Below are 23,949 nucleotides of genomic sequence, written 5' to 3'. Positions count from 1 at the left end.
AATCTTACTTTAAATACATGTTAATTGCTGACACTCCAAGGGCATTTTTGCAAGAGGACACAATTTAAAGACTGGATAAATAACTCAAAATGAGGCTTCAAGGGTGCTATAACTGGGGCCTATCGTCTTGCTGATGCATTTCTGAAACTGTTATAAGCTTCACGCACCCCCTCAGCAAAAGCTAAAGCACTGCTAAGTTAGTGTTCTGACACTGCCGGCTACAAACGCGAGAGGAAACCGATAGTAGAAAAAAGAAGGTAGACAGGGTTACAGGTGCTTATTTACACTGTGAAACAAAACATGCTATTTAACAGGAGACTTTATAAAGACCACTGTGAAAGAGAGTACCTCACCCTTAAGCTACTTATATAGCTTAGCTTCCTTTTCATTTTGAAGGGTTCAAGAGGCTGTCACAAACAAAAAGTATGAGAGTTGGCACAATTAATCAAGAAATTCATTTGCAGCTGCCAGGAAATTCATAGCTAACTTTAAACTTTTAATTATGTTTAGTAGAAGTCCTAAAGCCTAATTTAAAAAATGTATTAGAAACTAAGGAAAATTACAGTCAAGGAGTATATATTTCTCTTCTCAGTCTAAGTACTCCTCAGTAACTCCTGAGAGCAGGAAAAGAAACTGTCTAAATGTATCAGAATGTTTATTAATATCCTTGAGAATTATTTTAAATATTCAAGAACCCAAACCCGTTAATAATAAAGCCAATGACAAGACAATTTTACATAAAAGTATTCATTTCTATTACGTTCAGTTACAGAAAGGGAAAGCAAGAATCCCACAGTTCCACGTCTTGGCTATTTAGCATCTATTTATTTCCTTCCCATTTATGACACTACGAGAAATTCACGTCTGGCTGTTTGCTCCAGAGAAAAACAGAACTATCCTCTCTTTCCCTCACCAACCTCTATTAGTCCATATTAGCTCGTGTACATTCTAAGAAACAGGGTTTTACTCAAGACAAATGCTCAACACCTTTGTACTGTTCCTAACACCTAGACTGACAGTAAGTCTAACAGGTTAATGAGGTGTGGGTAAATGTTTTCAAAGTAAAACCCCAAAAAAAGACCAGCTGCAAACACATACAATTTATTTTCTATGGTACAAGGCGAGCAGTTTCCTTTGGCTGGGCTCCATGGCTAGGCAAAGTTCATCTAACTGTTTGCCAATATATTAATACCTGTACTGAATCCAATGCAAAGAGCCACCTTGATTCCCTTGTGTGCAACAAACTTTGGAATACATTATTTTCTCTCTAGTAAGTGGTCACCTGGAACAGAACAAGAGAAGTCTAAAACTGTTCAGTGACCCATTTAACAGATGGAAAATCTTTAAAAAAGTTTTCAAGATGGGGCTATAAGCTCAAAAACCTAACAAATGCAGTAACCAATGATACCAAAGTTTAAAATATGAATAACAAGTCTCTCCTCTTTATGGAGGCCTAAAACACACTGACTATTTCATAATACATATAGCTTCAAAAAGCCTGCTAATACAGGAAGAAAGAGGTGGCAGATACTCATTTTCCACCTACATGATACTACTAACAGCTAGCCTGTGGTATGTCCATGGCCATGTTAACATGACTGAGCCTCATCTTCAGAGATGTGCAAAAAAGTATTAAAATACTGAACTGTTTCATAAAGACAGAATCGATGTCAACTTATTGGCTTACTCTGTGATAATGCTGGCAATGACCTAAAAGCTTAAGTTCGCCAACCAGCATACTTAATTATCAGTCTTGCAAATGACCTCATGAATGAAAAGTTTCTTCCTCATGGTCTCATCTAAGTATGGGCACAAAGAGCTGTAGCTCTTTCAGGTATGTTGTTTCCATCTACTTTGCCTTTCTCTGCTTTTATAAAGTTATATTCACCTTATAGCACCTGAGCTTTTCCTTTTTAAACAATAAAAGGACTAACTCTCCCTTTGACTGATTTCCCTTTTATTCCCAGTGTTAATACTGAAAATGTTAACGTTGGAAGCATGAAAATGGATCTATTACGTGCATAAAATGTCAAAACAAAGCTCAATTTTCCTGTGTATGCACTGTTTTAGTAAAGGTACATTATTTAGTAAAAGTACCCCCACTTTCCTTTATGAAGGACTATCTTGCTGGGAAGAGTCCATTGCCTAAATGCTTGCCTTACTATTGAGGTGTCACTAACTATAGAAATATTTTGGCCACGTTCAGGGGTAAAAGGAAAGCCCTAGCTTATCTTTACTAAACATCTTTCATATTTACTCCAGTAGTGGGAATATTCTGTCACTCCACTACCACTGCCAATAGAAGTATTAACCATAAATAAATGAAGATCCTAGAATTGTTACTGTACTTAAATATCAACTTCATTTTCCTTGTAAAGTTTAATTATAAACTATTTGGTGATATAATCCTTCTAAACACCAATCCCAAATTAAAATATCTTCATTTCCTTCCCAAAAGAAAGTAATTCTAACATGTGAAATTCAAAGGCTTAGCAACAACAATAAAACATAATCACCAAGAAACTATCTATGTTGAATTATTTCATAATATCTAAACAGTACTTTGTGTTAATTAATTTTGAGGCTAACATCTACTTTTTGTACATGATATGATTTAAACATGGCATTAAGAAGACCTGAAAAGATGAAGAATAAACATTAAAAAATCACTAAGGTAAGAAAGTTATGGTTCTTCCATCTATAGATGGCTTGATGTGGTTCTTTCTACTCCGCTCACATTCCTGCATCAAAAACCTAGATTTCTGATAGCTGTACAATTCCATTTACGCCTTGGAATGTATACGCAAATTAGGCTAACATATCATAAGCCTGAAATTAAAGTGTAATATGCCTGAATATAAGGTAAGGTTTTTAACTTCCTGAAGTCACTAATTAGAAAAGAGGAGACTGTCTCATATTTGAGTCCTTACACAGTATCTTGTATCATGAGATGCTCTTTCGTTTACTTAATATTGAACAAAAAAGTACTTGAGGAAAACGCATTAGCTTAAAAATCAACCTACTTGAAGCTAGTTTTAGGATGTTTATAGAAATGTCTTAATAGAAACAAGGGGGGGGGGAGGAAGAAAAGAACCAACACATTAATTACTCCCAGATAGTAACCTTAAAATTAAAAGTGTTGGATGTTGTTACAAAGAAGATTTTGAAACACTGCTTTTAAAAAAGTAGTCAAGAGGGCAGATAGCAGAAGCAAGAAGAACTACAATTCTGCAGCCTGTGGAAGGAAAACCACTTCACAAAAAGACAGACAAAATGAAAAGGCAGAGGACTTTGCACCAGATGAAGGAACAAGATAAAACCCCAGAAAGACAACTAAATGAAGTGGAGACAGGCAACCTTCCAGAAAAAGAATTCAGAATAATGATAGTGAAGACGATCCAGGACCTCGGAAATAGAATGGAGGCAAAGATCGAGAAGATGCAAGAAATGTTTAACAAAGACCTAGAAGAATTAAAGAACAAACACCTGGAAGAATTAAAGAACAAACAAACAGAGATGAACAATATAATAAGTGAAATGAAAAATACACTAGAAGGAATCAATAGCAGAATAACTGAGGCAGAAGAATGGATAAGTGACCTGGAAGACAGAATGATGGAATTCATGGCTGTGGAACAGAATAAAGAAAAAAGAATGAAAAGAAATGAAGACAGCCTAAAAGACCTCTGGGACAACAGTAAACGCAACAACATTTGCATTATAGGGGTCCCAGAAGGAGAAGAGAGAGAGAGAAGGGACCCGAGAAAATATTTGAAGAGATTAGAGTCAAAAATTTCCCTAACATGGGAAAGGAAATAGCCACCCAAGTCCAGGAAGTGCAGAGAGTCCCAGGCGGGATAAATCCAAGGAGAAACACACCAAGACACATAGTAATCAAATTGACAAAAGTTAAAGACAAACAAAAATTATTGAAAGCAACAAGGGAAAAATGACAAATAACATAAAAGGGAACTCCCATAAGGTTAACAGTATAGAATTTCCTTAAAAAACTAAAAACAGAATTACCATATGACCCAGCAATCCCACTACTGGGCATATACCCAGAGAAAACCATAATTCAAAAAGACACATGCACCCCAATGTTCACTGCAGCACTATTTACAATAACCAGGTCATGGAAGCAACCTAAATGCCCATCGACAGATGAATGGATAAAGAAGATGTGGTACATATATACAATGGAATGTTACTCAGCCATAAAAAGGAACAAAATTGGGTCATTTGTAGAGACGTGGATGGATCTAGAGACTGTCATACAGAGTGAAGCAAGTCAGAAAGAGAAAAATAAATATCATATATTAATGCATATATATGGAACCTAGAAAAATGGTACAGATGAACTGGTTTGCAGGTCAGAAATAGAGACACAGATGTAGAGAACAAACGTATGGACACCAAGGGGGGAAAGCGAGGGAGGAGGGATGAATTGGGAGATTGGGATTGACATATATACACTAATATGTATAAAATAGATAACTAATAAGAACCTGCTGTATAAAAAAATAAATTAAATAAAATCCAGAAATTCAAAAAAAACCTTAAACTTAAAAAGCAGTCAAATACTGTTCTCTCAGAAAGGACACAAGTAAGAGTAGTTAATTCTGGAGAAGTAACTGGGTAGCTGAGGGACAAGACTGGGAGGGTGACCTACTTTTCACTGTGTACCCATTTGTACCCCCTACAAAGGTGATTAAATTCTATAACAGAAATTACAGCCTCATAAAATGTTACGACCAATCACAAATCAAACATGAGTGATGATGACTACCACACCGTAAGACACAGAAAAAACCAAAAACAGCCCCACTGTTCTGTGAATGGTACTTGTGGTTTAGACATAAAATCTTCAGTGTCAGATCGTGCATATGCATCTAAAAACTGCTGTAACTCAGACAAGAGAGACAGAAATGAAGATACGCCCTGGATTTTAGTGCTAGATGGATGATGCAGAGGTTTTCTACTGATGATAAAAACACAACACAGATACACAGGCAGAGTTTGGGCAAGATAATTTTATGAAATATGAGTGTGGATAAAGCAATCCTTTTATTGCACTGCTTCGTAATATGTGGTTTTAATTACATACACGTAACTAAATTAATAAATTCTAATGTTTACCATTCATCTACCTCCCTCTAAAAGTTTATAAGGGGAAGACTCCCTCATATTTGGGCTTACCTTATGTTCAGGCATACATATTCAAAAGAACATTCTTGCAAGAGAATGCGGCAAGCTACATCAAGTAAAATTCCCACAAAGCATACGCTTTCCCCTTACATGTCCCTTCTCTGTGTATGACCATTTTCTTGAGCAACTGTATATTACTGCAATTTTATACCAGTTCAACTCTTACTTTGGTCTTTCTTTTTTTTTTGAGGGAAATAATTTGAATATTATACTGGTCCAAGTATACTGTGTAAATCTGACCAGTTTAGTCATGTTTCAGTTAATGTGGTTATACTCTCTCAGCCACTGCCTAAGATAAAGCTAGGCTCCTAACTGATGGAAGGTTCTAAAGCCATCACCAGCCAACCACAGCCTCCTGAAGGTTTTGACAGCTCCGAACAAGATGTTGCTTTATACCAATCACACTGGACAAGGGTTGTGCCCAACAAGCATCAGACACAAGTATGATATATCTTGTTGGAAGGGAGAACAAGTACACCCCAAAGACATGCACTGAAGAACTGAGAAGAGCAGCCTAAGTCTTCAATCCATTTTCCTGAATAAGATAAGGCCATTATTTGAAAAGGATCAGGAACCACTTAGAACCCAGAAGATAAGTAACAAGATACGTAAGGAAGTGCTCTACAGGGAAAGTTTTATTTCTTCTGTCTTTTAAAACTGAAATTTAAAAAACACATTTGGGATTGTAAGACTCATCAGAACTGTGGAAAGCATGGCAAATCCAGTTGAAATTCTTAATTCTTTCCCTGTAATATGTATGCTTGGTGTGTTTGTAAGTTTTAATACTTTGTTAGTTTTTATGTTTTAAGTATTAAAAATAGACGTATATCATCTATCTCTACTCATTTTTGTTAAAAACTGACAGTACTGTGTTTTCTGGAGACTCTGGGATGCTTCTGATTAATCAGGAGAATTTCCTAAATACATAACAAATGAACAGAAGATATTCATTTTGTATACAAGTATGAGCCAGCCGAAGACTGAGAATATGGCCATATCCTATACTCATTAATACAAAAAATACTCAAACAAGAAATTCTTGCTTTCTTAGTGATCATTAAGATAGCTCAAATTTTGCCAATTCTGAAATTAAGGTGCAACCCATCAGAGATGGGGAACATGGCAGGAGAATCTAGTCAAATCCACCAACTATTTTCCCTGAGTCAACATAGGAAGCTGCTTTCCAGTACCATGCTAGCGTGAAATCTTCTGCTTGTGCTAAAATGGTTGGACCTAAAGCTTATTTCCAAAGATAACTTTGCTACCAGAGATACTTATGGGGAAATAATGAAAGCATTGGATAGAAAGTGAAACTCTGCCTGTTCCTCAAAACCAGCCAGCACCCCCTGAGGTTCTCTCCTTTGTGACAGGCTGCCCAATGGAATGGACCAAAAAATTACTTCCAAAGAGGGATACGTTTAGCTCACAAAGAGGTAAGCTCCCACCACACACGCTGAACTCACCATTCTTCCTTTCGTTCAGAGGGGGCAGGTGCTGACTGGACTGCAAGGAGAGTTCCTGGAATTCGTGGGCAACGGCTTCACTTTGAGGACTTGGAGCGAGATGGGCTAAAGGTCCCAACTCATCCTCGGTGTCCAGTGCCCCTGTGTGATCCATTGTGTCCCGGCCACCGGCAGCAGAGGGTACGAGACGCCTCTTAAATGTGGCCTGTTGAAGAGACTGTCAAAATAAAGAATGTGTAAATAGATGGTACTTTTATTTTTCTCTGATCTGCACGAAAGTATTAAAATGGGAACCCTGGGTTCTAGTTCAGTTTCACTGCTATGTGGCAACTGCCATTCATTTACCCTCTCTGCATTCAGGTTCCTTGTCTAACACACAGGAATATACCTCCCATCTAAAAAAGTGCTTACTAGATAAATAAAAGTTGAAAGGTATTTTGTATAATTTTTTATACTATGGATCAAAGACAGTTATAGTTATCGGTGTCATTACTTAAAAATTTTAATGCATCTTAAAATGACACAAAAGTCAACTAATGCTGATGAAAATAAAAAAGCAGTCTGGTTTGAAAAATCTATCTCAACTCCTACAAATCAAACAACTTTACATGAAGTCAACATTCCCAGCAACCAGCAATGTTTCAGGTAATGAATCCTCTGCCAGCCTCGGTCTCAGAGTGAGAACAGAGAACAAAACTTTCAGCCAACCCACAATGGACATACAGTTCACAACAAAGAGACAAAACTTTATTTTAAGCCACTGAAATTTGGGGTTGTTTACTATCACAGCATAACCTGGCCCATTCTGACTGATATAGAAATTGGTAACAGAAGTACCAAAGACACAATAAAAACCCTAAATATGTGACACTGGCTTATGTGGGGATGAGCAGTGGGCAATAAGAAAACTGTTATGGAAAGCTGAAAGCTAAAAGGATGGTGGTCTGTATTATGCGACGGCAAAGCATCTGATAGGCTACCTGCTTAGCAGCATCCCACATCACAGTGTGTTTATCCACTCACCTACTGGTGGACATTTGAGTTGTTTTCAGCTTTTGACTATTACAAATAAAGATGCTATGAACATTCTTGTATGAGTATTTATATGTATATATGCTTCCACTTCTCTTGGGTAAATACCTAGGAGTGAAGTGGTTGGATTGTTTGGCAGCTGCATGCATACATTTTAAAGAAACTAACAAACTATCCTCTAAAATGGCTGTGCCCTTGTGCTTTCCTACCAGCAGTGAATGAGAATTCTACTTGTTCTACATCCTTGCCAACACTTGATTATGGTCAATTTTTAAAATTTTAGTTATTTTAATGGGTGTGTAGTGATATCTCATGGTTTTATGTATGTATGTATGTATTTATTTGGGGCTGCATTGGGTCCTCGTTGCTGTGCACAGGTTTTCTCTAGTTGTGGCGAGCAGGGGCTACTCCTCGTTGCAGTGTGCTGGCCTCTCATCGCAGTGGCTTCTCTTTGTTGTGGAGCATGGGCTCTAGGCGTGCAGGCTTCAGTAGTTATGGCATGCAGGCTCAGTAGTTGTGGCACACGGGCTTAGCTGCTCTGCAGCATGTGGGATCTTCCTGGACCAGGGCTCAAACCTGTGTCCCCTGCACTGGCAGGAGGATTCCCAACCACTGCACCACCAGGGAAGTCCCGATATCTCATGGTTTTAATTTGCATTTCCCTAACGATGTTGAGCATGTTTTAATGTGCTTATTTGCCATTTGTATATCTTCTTCGGTTGATATCTGATCAAATATTTTGTTGATTTTTTTAAATAGGTGGTTTATATTCTTATTATTGTTTCGAGAGTTCCTTACATATTCTGGACAAACGTTCTTTATCAGATATGTGACTTGTAAACACAGGCATACCTTGTTTTATTGTGCTTCACTTTATTGCACTTTGCAGATACTGCATTTTTTTTTTTTTTTTTTTTCAGATACTGCATTTTTAAAAAATTGAAGGTTTGTGGCAACCCTGCATTGTTCAAGGCTATTGGCACCATTTTTCCAATAACATATGCTCATTTCTTGGCTCTGCATAATTCTTGAAACACTTCAAACTTTTTCATCATTATTAAATTTGTTATGGTGATCTATGATCAGTGATCTTTGATGTTACTATTGTAACTGTTTGGGGGTGCCATAAACCACGCCCATATAAGATAACCAACTTCACTGATATATGCTGTGTGTTCTCACTGCTCCACCAACCGGGCCATTGCCTGTCTCCTCCTTCTCCTTGGGCCTCCCTATTCCCTAGGACAGAACAATATAGAAATTAGGCCAATTAATAACCCTACAATGGCTCCTAACCCTACAAGTGAAAGGAAGAGTCACACGTCTCTCACTTTAAATCAAAAGCTAGATATGATCAAGCTTAGTGAGGAAGGCCTAAAGCCGAGACAGGCTGAAAGTGAGGCCTCTTAGCCAAAGTTAGCTTAGTTGTGAAAGCAAAGGAAAAGCTCTTGAAGGAAATTAAAACCGCTACTCCAGTGAGCACATGAATGATAAGAAAGCAAAACAGCCTTAGTGCTGATATGGAAAAAGTTTTAGTGGTCTGGATAGAAGATCAAACCAGTCACAACATTTCTTTAAGCCAAAGACTAAGCCAGAGCAAGGCCCTAACTCTCTTCAATTCTATGAGGGCTACGAGAGGTAAGGAAGCTGCAGAAGAAAAGTTTGATGCTAGCAGAGGTTGGTTCATGAGATTTATGGAAAGAAGCCATCTCCACAACATAAAAGTGCAAGGTGAAGCAGCAAGTGCTGATGTAGAAGCTGTAGCATGTTATCCAGAAGATCTAGCTAAGATAATTAATGAAAGTGGCTACAATGAATAACAGATTTTCTGTGTAGACAAAACAGCCTTATACTGGGAGGATACTTTCATAGCTAGAGACTTTCATAGCGAGAGAGAATAAGTCAAACTCCTAGCTTCAAAGCTTCAAAGGACAGGCTGACTCTCTTATTAGGGACTAATGCAGCTGGTGACTTTAAGTTGAAGCCAGTGCTCATTCACTACTCTGATAATCTTAGGGCCCTTAAAAATGATGCTACATCTACTCTGCCTGTGCCCTATAAATGGAACAAAAAGGCCTAGATGATAGTAATCTATTTATAACATGGTTTATTGAATATTTTAAGCCCACTGTTGAGACCTACTGCTCAGAAAAAGATTCCTTTCAAAATATTACTGCTCATTGACAGGGTACCTGGGTCACCTCAGAGCTCTCATGGAGATTTACAATAAGATTCATGTTGTTTTCATGCCTGCTAACACAACAGCCATTCTGCAGCCCATGGATCTAGAAGTAATTTCAACTTTCAAGCCTCACTATTTAAGAAATAACATTTTGTAAGTCTATAGCTGCCATACATAGTGATTCTTTCAATGGATCTGGACAAAAAGTAAATCGAAAACCTCCTGGAAAGGATTCACCATTCTAGATGCCATTAAGAACATTTGCGATTCATGAGAAGTCAAAGTATCAACATTAAAAGGAATGTGTAAGAAGTTGATTCCAACACTCATAGATGACTTTGAGGGGTTCAAGACTTCAGCAGAAGAAGTAACTGCAGATGTGGTGCAAAGAGCAAGAGAACTAGAATTGGAAGTGGAGCCTGAAGATGTGACTGAATTGCTGCAATCTCATGATAAAGGACTTGCTTCTTTTGAATGGTTTCTTGAGATGGAATTAAATCCTGGTGACGATGTTGTGAAAATTGTTGAAATGACAACAAAAAATTTACTTTATTTACATAAACTTAGTTGGTAAAGTAGTGGCAGGATTTGAGAGGACTGAATCCAATTTTGAAAGTTTTCCTGAGTAAAATGTTATCAAACAGCAATGCGTGCTATAAATTGTTCATGAAAGGAAGTCATTTGATGCAGCAAACTTCACTGTTGTCTTATTTTAAGAAATTGGCACAGCCCCCCCCCATCCTGATCAGTCAGCAGCCATGAACACTGAGGCAAGACCCTCCACCAGCAAAAAGATTACAACTCACTGAAGACTCAGATGATGGTTAGCATTTTTTAGCAGTATTTTTAATTAAGATACATAAATTGTTTTTTAGGCATAATGCTATTGCACACGTAATGGACTATAGTACGGTGTAAACATCACCTTTATATGCCCTGGGAAACCCCAAAATTTGTGTGACTTGCTTTATTGTGAAATTTGCCTTACTGCAGTGGTCTGGAACCAAACCTGCAATTATCTTTGAGGTATGCCTGGATTTTCTCCCAGTCTATAGCTTACCTTTTTGTGTTCTTAATAGTGTTTTGTAAAGAGCAGATGTTTTTAATTTGAGGAAGTCCAATTTTTTCTTTTATGGATCATGCTTTTAGTATTGTAGCTAAGAAACCTTTGATTAACCCAAGGTCACAGAGATGATCTCCTATGTTTTTTTTTAGATATTTTATAGTTTAATGTTTTACAATTAAGTCTATGATCCACTTTGAGTTAATTTTTGTATCTGCTGCGAGATACAAATCAAAGTTTTCTGGGTTTTTTTGCATAAAGATATCTGATTGTTCCAGCACCATTTGTTGAAAAGGTTATCTTTTCTCCACTAAATTGTCTTTGCACCTCTGTTGCAAGCCAGTTGACAATGTATATGTGGATCTATTTATTGACTCTTTATATAGTTCCCAGAAAGGAGAGAACCACAAAGGAGGAGACTCTAAATTCTGTGTATAAACTCTGCCCAAGTCTCTGGCTGACCCCTAAACTATGCACATGCAGGACAGGTTCCCAACTCCTTTTACTAAAGCAAAAATAACAGAACAATAGGGGTATTAAAAAGGAATTCTAAAAATACTCATTCAACTTAAAAAGAAGGAACAGAGAAACAAAAAAGAGATGGGACAAACAAAAGCAAACAGTAAAATAGTAGACCTAAATCCAAACTTATCAATAATGATATTAAATGTAAATGGACTAAACATTATGATTAAAAGAAAGATTGACAGAATGGATTTTTCAAAGTCTAAAAATGTATGTCTATAAGTGATATGCTTCAAATATGAAGACATAAATAGGATGGAAGTAAACAGATAGAAAAAGACAGGTCACATAACAAGATGCCCAGCAAGGCTGGAATGACTACATTAACATCAACCAAAGTAGACCTCAAAGGGATGTGTTAGGTAGGTGAATTTGCATGTAAAATGACTTATTTTGCTATGAAATATTAAAATATGACTCCTAGATTTTTTCAAAATTATGAATTTTCATTTCAAATTATTTATTCATATAAAATAAAATCTGTTAATAGCAAATTAATTCCAAGATACAAGTACCATAGTGCCCTTTTAATGGCAAGATGTACAAACTCTGAACATTAGCGCTAATGATTTGGATGATCCTTTAGGCATACAATTTAAAAATATTTTCATGCACTATTATCTGCATTTCATATTGAAGAATTTTTTTCAACCTATTATTCCTTGACATTATGCTCACCTCAAACTCCCACACATCCCTCCAAATTAAGAACATTATAAGCTAAGAAAATCTTTACAAAATGTAGCAAAAGAAAGTCTTCAAAATTTTTAACTTAATATTCATGAACATTTTTAACAGAGTACAGACTCTTTCTATTCTGAAATTCTACTACCAAATTTGCAAGCTGTCATCTAATATCTACTTAAATGCTTGATAATTTTGTTTTGAAATTGAAATTCAACATCAAACATAAAGAAACACTTTCTGTCCAACAGTCTCTAATTGAGATGTTAAAGAAATGGCATTAGAATGAATTCATCAGCAATCATTCAGCTTTAATAATACAAACTGTGATAAAATATTAATTAGTCTAGAACTGACAGAATGAATGACTATGGAGTTAATATCTGACACGTCCTAATAATATAACTTCATTCCAAATGAAACTAATCCAACATTTATCCAACGCTAGGTCAAAGCACAGCACAACACTAGTATAAGATCAACCTGGGATATGGCTTCTGCTCTCAAAAAACAAACCACTTCATTGTCAGATACTACACCAGAGAAAGAGAAAATAACACAGGAAAAAACAAGAGGCATCACACTTTCATTTGTCCATCTATTGATTCACACGTATCTTTTTTTCTCAATGGAGTCAAGATAACACCAATAATGATCTTATATCTAAAAAGATGCTGGGCTAAGGTAGTTCCCAAATCAGTGCTAACGTTTGTTTTGAACCAAGTAAAGTCCAAAGCCAAATCTCTTTCCACTGTACCTTACTGCTCGTAATGACTAATTCGTGTGAAATATTAATAAGTAGTATATAATCATTGCTATATAAAAGAAATGCTAAAAAATAAAGGAGTTCAAAGAATATCAATATCAAACTTAAGAAGTTTAATATATAATCAGCCAAATGCAGACAGGTAGAATATCCAAATACACTCAACAAAAAATGTTTTAGCAACAGCAAAACTGTTGTCCCTGCCCTTAAAGCTCCCCTGAATTACAAACATTAGGGAAACACCTGGCTAACAGCCTGCAAAAATTTATTTACATTCAAACAAGATAAAACTTGGATCAAGAAGTTCAAAGACAAAGCTGACCACACACAAAATATAATTTCTGCATTAGAAGAGTATTTATTATTAAGTCCCATGATAAAACAAAATGAAAATTTTACGTCAAACGCACTTTTGAGAAACAGAATTTTTTGTCATTGGGTTGGGTAAATTAGTGATATCAACCTTAATTGATTATTTTATGCTACCAATTCTCCCTTCAAAGCTCCTGGTGGCAATTTATTAAACATATAATGTTAGAGCTCAAAATTTATTTATGAAGATAAGAACAAAACTCCTGTCAACTGTATATGCAAAGATATTTTCTAAATATTATACAGCCGTTTCTGTATTGTGTTCTAAATAAAATTTCTTAATGGTATCAAGAATTCAGGATCAAGTCTGTTTATATTTTTGTATAAGTAACATTCTCCTCCCAGTTTTATAACTGGGGGAAAAAAAAAATCACAAAAAGGAACACTTCATCCAATTTGTCCATATTCACTCTTTAACAATTAGGATGGAACCAGAAAATCAGAGTTCTAAAAGCACATGTTTCTACACAAATATTATTTTACTATGTACTGTTTTCATTAACTATTATTATTATGAAAAGTATTTTTGTTCCCCTATTTTTTCTAATTTAATTCCTGTTTTGATTACTTGAATGCACTTACATTTTCAAAGACTATGGAAGTTCATAGAATAACAGAACATTTTAGCTGAAAGGTATCTTAGAATCTATGCCTAGTAGGTGCTTCTCAACCCTCCTCACAATATGATAATCATCTGAAGAACTTAAAAAAAAAAATTCCTAATGGGCAGGGGTAAAGGAGAGTCTCTCCATAGATTTTGATAACAGTTACTTGAAAAGAGTGATTCTAATGTGTAGCCAGTGCTGAGAATCATTGACCTAGTGGAATCCCCTTATTTTATAGAGAGGATAAATCATTTGCCCAATGAGTGAGAAGAGAGGTCCGAACCAAATCATTATAGCATGTGTGAAAACAACAGAATATAAGTAGGTACAAAGTGCTGTGGAAACCAAAAGAATTAAATGTCTAATTATATTTGGGTAAGTTAGGAAAGTCTCCCAGGATGAAAAGGACTTTGGAGACATAGAAGTTTTTCTCATTAGTAAAAGTACAGTGGCATGAACAGCTATCATCCAATAGCAAAAAGTCTGACGGGGCCAGTGTAGAGAGAGCATAACATGGAGAAGCAGAAGACAAGGCTGGTGCAGTGAGTGAAAGCACAATTGTGAAGAAATGTTAAGAAACAGTGATATGATCAGATTTGTATTTTAGAAAGATCATTCTGGCAGAGGTATGTTACTGATAAAAATCTCATGCTGAATAACCAATGTTGGCAAGGATATGGAGAAAAGGGAACCCTCCTACACTGTTGGTAGGAATGTAAATTGGTGCAGCCACTATGGAAAAACAGTATGGAGGTTCCTCAAAAAACTAAAAACAGAGCTACCATATGATCCAGCAATCCCACTCCTGGGTATATATCTGAAGAAAACAAAAACACTTATTTGAAAAGATACATGTGGCACTATTTCATAGCGGCAAGGTTCAGAGCGGCACTATTTACAATAGCCACGGTACGGAAGCAACCTAAGGGTCCATCAACAGACAAATGGATAAAGATGCAGTGTATATACACAATGGAATACTACTCAGCCACAAAAAAGAATGAAATAATGCCATTTGCAATAACATGGATGGACCTGGAGGGTATTACGCTGAGTGAAATAAGTCAGACAGAGAAAGACAAATATTGTATGTTATCACTTATATGTGGAATCTAAAAAACAAAACAAGTGAATACAACAGAACTGAAATAGACTCACAGATACAGGTTACAAGTGGGTAGAAGGAAAAGGGGGAGGGACAAGATAGGGGTAGGGGATTAAAAGGTACAAACTACTCTGTATAAAATAAATTAGAAGGATATATTGTACAGCACGGGGAATATGGCCAATATTTTTATAATAATGTAAATGGAGTACAATCTATAAATATTTTGAATCACTATGTTGTACACCTGAAACTAATATTGTAAATCAACTATACCTCAATAAAAAAGTTAATAAATAAAATATGGTTACTGATTAGTCCAAGATGTTATTGGGTTGACTAAAAAGTTCCTTTGGTTTTTAAGTAAAAATAAAAGACACATTTTTCACTTTCACCAAGAACTTTATTGAACAACGTACTCACTGTTCTGTTCCACTACCTTCGGCCATTTTTCAACTTCGTAAATCCACCTTCCCAAAACTTTTTATCTTTTTGAGCAAAGAACTGTTCCAGGTGCCTTTTACAGTCTTCCAGGGAATTGCAATATTTTCCATTAAGAGAATTTTGTAAAGACCGAAATAAATGGAAGTCCGAAGGTGCAGTGTCTGGTGAATACGGCAGATGAAACATAACTTCCAAGCCAAGCTATAACAGTTTTTGCCTGTTCATCAAAGAAACATGCGGTCTCACATTATCCTGATGGAAGATTATGCGTTTTCTGTTGACTAATTCCAGACGCTTTTTGTCGAGTGCTGCTTTCAGTTGGTCTAAGTGGGAGCAGCACTTGTTAGAATTAATCGTTTGGTTTTCCGGAAGGAGCTCATAATAGAGGGCTCCCTTCCAACCCCACTATACACAACATCAGCTTCTTTGGATGAAGACCAGCCTTTGGTGTGGGTGGTGGTGGTTCATTTCGCTTGCCCCACGATCTCTTCCGTTCCAAATTGTTGTACAGTATCCACTTTTCATCACCCGTCACAATTTGTTTTAAAAACGGAACGTTTTCATTACGTTTCAGCAGAGAATTAATTGCATGCCGAAATAAAGTAAAGGTTTTTTTCGCTAACTTATGTGGAATCCAAACATCAAAGCGATTCACATAACCAAGCTGGTGCAAATAATTTTCAACGCCTGATTTGGGTATTTTCAGTATGTCGGCTATCTCCCATGTGGTATAATATTGATTGTTCTCAATTAATGACTCAATTTGATCGCTATCAAATTCAACTGGTCTACTCGGCCATGGAGTATTGTCCAGCGAGAAATCTTCAGCACAAAACTTCGCAAACCACCTTTGACATGTTCGATCAGTCACAGTACCTTCTCCATACACTGCACAAATCTTTTTTTTCGTTTCAGCTGCATTTTTACCCTTCTTGAAATAATAAAGCATAATATGCCGAAACCGTTGTTTTTCTTCCATCTTTATTATTAAAATGGCTACACAAAAAACAATTTTGATTTTTTTTTTTTTTTTTTTTTTGCGGTACGCGGGCCCCTCACTGCTGTGGCCTCTCCCGCTGCAGAGCACAGGCTCCAGACGCGCAGGCTCAGCGGCCATAGCTCACGCATGTGGGATCTTCCCGGACCGGGGCACGAACCCATGTCCCCTGCATCGGCAGGCGGACTCTCAACCGCTGCGCCATCAGGGAAGCCCTGATAAGTTGTTTTTAAATGCACGCTGATATGACAGCTGTCACATACAATCTAACAAAATTGTTTCAAATGAAGTTAAAGACAACTAAGCGCTACTAGAGCCATCTTAACGGAAAAAGAAACCGAACGAACTTTTTGGCCAATGCCATTTTTAACTCTCATGCTGAAAAGCTGACAGACCACGTTAAGATAGTGGAAATGCGGAAAGGGGAATAAATTCAAAGACAGCATTTCAAGGCTTAATGACTGGCTCAGTTGAAAGGTAAAGGAGAATAAAGAATTGAAGGTGGCTGACTTGGGCAGCTGGAAAAGCTGGCAGGCTGGCAGGGATGAGCAGTGGCGAAGATGAGTGAGTGTTCACTGTGAGAGACTACAGGCCCTCAGAGCGAGCTCTGAGAAAGGCTGTGGCTGACGGGACAGCTATTTGGTTTGAAGCAAATCACTTAGCCTCTCGGGGATCTGGTTTCCTAATTCAGAAAAATGGAAATGACAAATGAAAAGAAGAAAAGGGAAGAATATTTACTACATTTCTATGTACTCAGTTGGGCACTGTTTACTCTATGCTTTCCTTACCTTTGCCCTAATGACCTCCCTGTGGGCAGGTATTACTCTCATTTTACAGATGAGAAAATCAAGGCTAGGAAAGATTAAACAAAAGTGAGAGATTAGCGAGAAAGCCAGGATTCCAACTTCAGAGCCCATAGTCCTTCTAAAATAATACATTTATGTGCCAAAGCTCAAGTGAGTTGGAGCAAATGACTGGGAGGGACAGATGTTATTGGGGTGGGAAGAAGCGGTGCGGAGGGGGGAGGCAGCTGTGGAAGGCTCCCTGGGCGTGTGACTCTTCACACACGCACTGGGGGCCCACAGCCAGGTCAGTCACACCTCCGTGTAAAGACCCTGTCCATCAGGCAGTTACGACGTATCAGTGCTGAAAAGGAACTAGCAGCACACATCTGCTTCCGGGCAGATGAAGAAAACACTCTCCTCTTACTGTTCCCCCTGAGCAAACAAACACTCAAGGTGTAGCTGGAATTAAACTCCAGATTGGAAGAAGATGAAATCTAAAATTGTAGATGTACTGCACATAAACAGGACACATTTTTGACATCAGGTTATAATTCTTTCAAATAAACAACTTCTAAGCAGGGTTTTTATTTGTAGCAGTTGGATTTTTATGTGTAGCCATTAAATACATAGCCGAAATGTACTATAAATATACAGAACACTGACAATACATTACATAGAAGAAGTTATATAACTGCTCTTCTGTGCTTGAAGTGGCTGTGATAGCTCTAAATATGCCAATGTGATGATTTATTTTTTTTTAACTTGCTTACTGCAGACATGTTTCAAACGAATGTAACATGGAGCAAAATGCATACCTAACACTCTCCACAGTGAGACATTCTGAAGTACTGTAACTAACATTTACGTAAAGAATGTTTCTGAAATACTCATTGTAATCCATCTATAAATAAAAATTTGAATTAGCAAAAGTTTAAAACACATGTGGCTTTTAAATAACTATCTAAAAAGACAAAGAACTAGAAAATTTTATTTGTTCCCCAAGTAAAACACCCAAAACCCAAGTCTTTTTAGCTTGAACAACTGCATTTTCCAAGTTTATTCAAAATGAGTGATTCTTAGAGAATGAGAATTGATTGGAGGATTAATTTTAAGTAAGCTGAGATGATTTCCATATTTATCAAATACTGGGTTAAAAACAAACTCTAGTTTTGTTGAACCATAAATTAGCCTTTGATCTAAATGCTAAGAAGTAAATATTTATAAACAGATTAAACAAATATTTTACTTAACAGATAAAAAATATACTGTACTCCTATTTCTGAGTTCTCTAAGGCAGGGAGAGGAGGTAGAAGGGAAAAGGAGGAAGGGAAGAAGGAAAGAGAAAAACAGAAAGAAAGGGGAAGAGAAAGGGCCACTAAAAGGAGGGCAGTCTCTTCTTGCTGTTTTCTAGCTCTTTACACTTCTTGAGATTAGAAATCAGTAAATTTGAATTTAAATTTAGACAAAGATATTAAACAAACTATTGTAAAATACATGAAGAAAGATGAAGTTTAATTTACTTGTCCAAGCTATCTTGACTAGTTAAGTAGCAGAGCTGGGACCATGAGTCCTCCTCTGTACGAGTCCCCCTAACTTATAAGCTAGTTCTTTGGTTCCTAATTAATCAGAAGAGAAACCCTCTTGTCTGAGACAACCACACCAGATAGTAAGTTGGTAAACTGAAAAACTCAGTTAATAAAGTCATTACAACTGATACACATAAATCTTAAGATATTTTCTTTTAAGTTAGAACGCAGAAATGTCCATGTGTTTGCCAGTATTCCAACACAGGGTCAAGGCCATCTCTCTGCAGATGTGTCAGCTCTCTGGCATAAACCACCACTAACTATGACTCCTAGTTTCCATTTCTTTAAAGTAGAACAAAAATTTAAAGGATTTTGAGCATAGCGTGTCTATATTTTTACAATTCTGAACCCAATTTTAGTTTCTCGCCCACACCCAATTCAATAGTATTATGTAACACGGCTTTGTGGTCCCAGACACTTAACATTTCTGCATTCATAGTTTATCAGTTTACATAATATTTAGTTAAACTGCGTAATTATGATTACTACTACTACTGGAATAAACACATATTTAGGAATAAACACAGCTGACTTTTGGTTAGCACATAACTTAGTGAGAGCAGAAATGCACCACCAGACTTCAGTGTCACCTCCTTGTCACACCCATTCAGCGTGTCCTGGGACAAAGGGGTTGGAGAAGGCTGGTAGTCCCGCAAGCCGAACAAGTTTAGGATGGATAAGACAGGTTCCACCCTGAAACATTTTAAAATTGATGTTGATGCCAAGGGCACTTCAAATTGGAAACTTGATCTTTTTAAGTTTTCTGGAGTCTGTTAATACAAATTACTTCATAGATATTATTTCATTACTGTCTAACTTCATGCAAAATGCGTTAATATTGTACTCTGAGACAACATTTCAGAGTACATACCAAATAAATGTTAATATTCAGAGTTTTATAACAGTACTCTAGCAGATAGTACAATTATACCTAAGTTTCTAATGCCGTTAGTTGAATACAAAATAATCTATTCTCAGTGTATCACAGTCCTTTCAAAATACTTGTGAGTTCTTCTCTCCATTAAACGCACTTTAGCATACATCATAAAACAGCAATTTCAATCAGCTGTGAAACAACAGTTGTGGATAAGTGTTTTTTGTTGTTGTTAATTGAGATATAATTCACATACTATAAAATTCACCATTTTAATGTGTACAATTCAGTGATTTTTAGTAAGGTCCCAAGGTATGCAACCATCACTATCTAATTCCAGAACATTTCATCATATCTAAAGGAAATCCCACCCCCATTAATAGTCACTTCCCAGCCAGGAAGTGACTACCCCCCCCCCACAGCCCTTGGTATCACTAACCTACTTTCTTGTCTCTATGTATTTGCTTATTCTAGACATTTCATTTAAATAGTTTTACTTCCTTTCTAATCTGGATGACTTTTATTTCTTTTCTTGCATTACTCCTCTGGCTAGACACTCTGTACAATGTTGAATAGAAGTGGCTAGAGTAGATATCCTTTCTTGTTTCTAATCCAAGTAGGAAAACTTTCAGTCTTTCACCATTAGTATGATGCTAGCTGTAGGTGTTTCACAGATGCCCTTTATGAGGCTGGGAAAGTTCTCTTTTATTCCTAATGTTTTGGGTGTTTTTATCACAAAAGGGTGTTGGATTTTGTCAAATTTTTTTTCTGTATTCATTGAGATAATTGTGGGTTTCCCCCTTCTTTATTCTGCTATATAGTGTATTACATTAATTGATTTTTAGATGTTAAATCAATTTTGCATTCTTGTGATAAACCCCACTTGGCCATGGTATATAATCCTTTTTATAAACTGCTGGATTTGGGTTGCTAGTGTTTTGTTGAAGATTTTTACATTATATTTACAAGGGATATAGTCTAATTTTCTTTTCATGTGCTGTCTTTAACTGGTTTTGGTAGCAGTGTAATACTGGCCTCAAAGAATGAGTTAAATATTTCCCTGTCTTCTATTTTTTGGAGGCGTTTACAAAGAATTGGAGTTAATTCTTCTTTAAATTGGTGGAGCCATCTGGTTCTGGGCTTTTCTTTTTGGGAAGTTGTATGATTACTCATTCAATTTCTTTGCTATACGTCTACTTCAGATTTTCTTATTCTTCTTGAGTCAGTTTTGGTAGTTTGCATCTTTCTAGAAATTGGTCCATTTCATCTGGGTTGTCTAATTTGTTGACATGCAACTGTTCATAGTATCCCCTTAGAATTCTTTTTACTTCTGTAACATTTGTAGTAATGTCCCCACTTTCATTCCTGATTTTGGTAATTTGAATCTTCTCTCTTTTTTTCGTAGTCTAACTAAAGCTTTGTCCCCTTTTTTTTGATCTATTCAAAAAACCTACTTTTGGTGTCATTGATGGTCTCTATTTTCTTTATTATTTAGTTCTGCTCTAATCTTTATTATTTCCTTCCTTCTGCTTGCCTTGGGTTTAGTTTGTTCTTCTTTTCTAGTTTTGTTAAGGTGGCGAGTTAGGTTATTGATTTCAGTTTTTTGGAAAAGATATTCTTAAAGTTCCAAACTTTTCACAAAGTGATATAATATACATCTTAATGCACAGTATCCACATTATCCTTACAATGTGTGGTATTCATAAATTTCAAAAAGCACTTATTATTATGTTCAAACTAGTTAAGCTTAAACGTTCCCAGAAGCATTTCTACAATACCGGAGTCTAAGAGGACGAAAATCACTTCAGATATCAGAACCACCATACCCTGTGCACACCTCGCCGCCTTCTGAACGTACCCAATGATGAAAATGTCTCATTCCTCCACAGGCAGTCCTTTTCATCTCAGAGAATTCTACCTCAATGCCCTTCCCCACACTGAAAGGAAACCATCACTGCAGTGGGTTGTAGTTTCAAAAAGAAGACATGACACTAACAATGTGACTTCGGCATTCTTCTTCCTCATCAAAAGGTGGGGACTAAGCTGCCTCTGCTTGAATTTGTGCTAGTCTGTGCTACAGGGCAAGGGATGTTACATGACTTAAGATTAGGTCACAATAGGTCTGCCTAGGTCTCTTGGAATATTCATCTTTGGAGCTGCTGAGATGCCACGTAAGCCATCTGACTGCCCTGAGGCTGCTATACGGTGAGGAAACCAAAACTAGCCCATGACTAAGCTGAAGTGAAGAGACAGACAGAGATGCCCAGCCAATCACCAGCTACTTTAGCCACCTTCCTTTGCTGTTGCAGTTTCATCCACGGTCTGACTGCAACCAGAACAGAGACCAAGCCAGAACTGCCCAGCTGATCCCTCCTCAAATCCCTCCCTGATCCACAGAGGTCAGAGAAGATAATAAGTAATTGTTGTTGGTTTCAGCCACTAAGTTTTGGGGTGATGTGCTACACAACAATAGTAACTGGAATATTTACTCTAGGCAACATGTACTCCTTAATCCCAGAGTCTACACCTGGGATCATGAAGACTAAGTCCAATTAATTTTTCAATACTGGAAATACTAAAAAAAAAATCATAGTTGATTCTCAGTCTTCTGTGAGCTTATTAAATCATTTGACAATTTTATTTTAAACCATGGTTTCACTTTTCACAATTCTGGTCATACTAGCCTGAATTAGTTAAAAGACAGTTTATCTACATTTTCTTAATTATGAGACCCAGAACTATATCCAGTCCTCCAATGACGGCATACATGAACTGTTGAGAAATGTAGGAAGACTATGTCACTCACTGGAGAGGCTTTTATTAATTTGGTGTGAGTTCATATGTATAAACTTTGAATAAAATCCTTTTCCACAGGAAATGGTATAGTACAGGATATCAGTTAAGAGTTAAGGTTTTGGAGTTAGACAAATATGGAGACAAAATTCAGCACTATCACTAAGAAGCTATATGACCTTCAGTAAAGTGTATAACCTCAATAAAGCTTAATTCTTCATTTATAAATTGGGGTCACAGTACCCAACTCATGGGATTATGACAAAGATTAAACGTAAGCACACAAGTAGCTACTGTTATAATGGTTTCTCCAATCACAATGCTCCTCATCCTCTTCCTGTTGAACTGATTTTTTGTTTGTTTTGATCCAAGGTCAGGGCCTCACATTTATCTCTATTAAAGTAGTTCTTATATACAGCCCATTGCTTCACTCACTTATGATCTTTTACACAAATAACCGTTTATAGAAGATGTAGTGGAAGAAAAAAAGCCATTAACAATAGCTACAAAAAGATAAAATATCTAGAAATAAATGTAACTGAGAATGTATAAAATCTTTATAAGGAAAATGTTAAAACATGACTGAAGAACTCCAGAGAAGACTTGAAGAACTAGAGTGTATTATATTATTGGATAGGAAGACTCAGCATCATAAAGATGTCTGTTCTGCCTAATTCAACTTATAAAATTTAAATGATTGAAATAAAAATACAAAAAAGATTATTTTTCCTTTGGAAGTGGGGTGGGGAACCTAGACAAGTTAATTCTAAAGCCCTTATGGAAAAGAAAAAACCAAAACAAAACAAGCAGAAGTTGTCTGGGAAACCAATGAAAAAGAGGAGAGACTGCTACTAGACCTAGCATATATTAAAATATATTACAACGCCTCAATGATTAAAACAGTATGATATTAGTACACGAAGTGAGAGACAGGAGGACAAATGATATAGAAGAGAATGTCTAAAAATTAGATACATATATGCATAGAAATTTAGTATATAATAAAGTTGGAATTGCAAATTAGAGTTAAAAACATGGACTTTTTGAAGAAAGGTACTGGGATAACTGAGTAGCCATTTTGAGGAAAAAAAGTTAGAACCAAACATAACATAGTTCAGCAGGATAAATGGCTCATGAATCAGAGATTTAAAGGTTAAAATATGAGACGAAAAAGGTTATAGAAGAAAATAAGGGAAGTCCTCCATAGCCTTGGAGTGGGGAAAACCTTTCCATCACTCCAACTCCTGAAGCCATTAAAAAAAAGATGGATAAATTATATAATCATATATGCATCTGTATTTATATGTATATTCATATAAACTTCTACATGCCAAGAAAACCATAAACAAGATGAAAAGTGACTTAACAGGAAGTCTGTATTTGCAACTTACAATACACAGAAATAAGCTCCTACAAACAGAAAAGGAAAAGATCGATAATCGAGATTTTTAAATGAGCAAAGGAT

The 23,949-nt window shown here is 36.5% G+C and overlaps 1 protein-coding gene across 14 annotated transcripts in view; it reads right to left on the bottom strand.

The window, feature by feature from the left end:
* The window catches only part of MRTFB (myocardin related transcription factor B), a 280,358-nt gene that overhangs the window by 117,645 nt on the left and 138,764 nt on the right, over window positions 1-23,949 (bottom strand). For all 14 annotated transcript variants that reach the window (XM_067013395.1, XM_067013399.1, XM_067013396.1 and 11 more), the window contains one exon: window positions 6,672-6,888. In XM_067013395.1, the coding sequence (XP_066869496.1) occupies window positions 6,672-6,825 (154 nt within the window). In that variant the 5' untranslated portion in view covers window positions 6,826-6,888. The remainder of the gene's footprint in view (window positions 1-6,671; window positions 6,889-23,949) is intronic.

The sequence above is a fragment of the Kogia breviceps genome, chromosome 14 (assembly GCF_026419965.1).
Source record: "Kogia breviceps isolate mKogBre1 chromosome 14, mKogBre1 haplotype 1, whole genome shotgun sequence".
NCBI classification, from domain to species: Eukaryota; Metazoa; Chordata; class Mammalia; order Artiodactyla; family Physeteridae; genus Kogia; species Kogia breviceps.
Note: the sequence above shows the minus strand (reverse complement) of the source record. Positions and strands in the feature narration are given on the sequence as shown.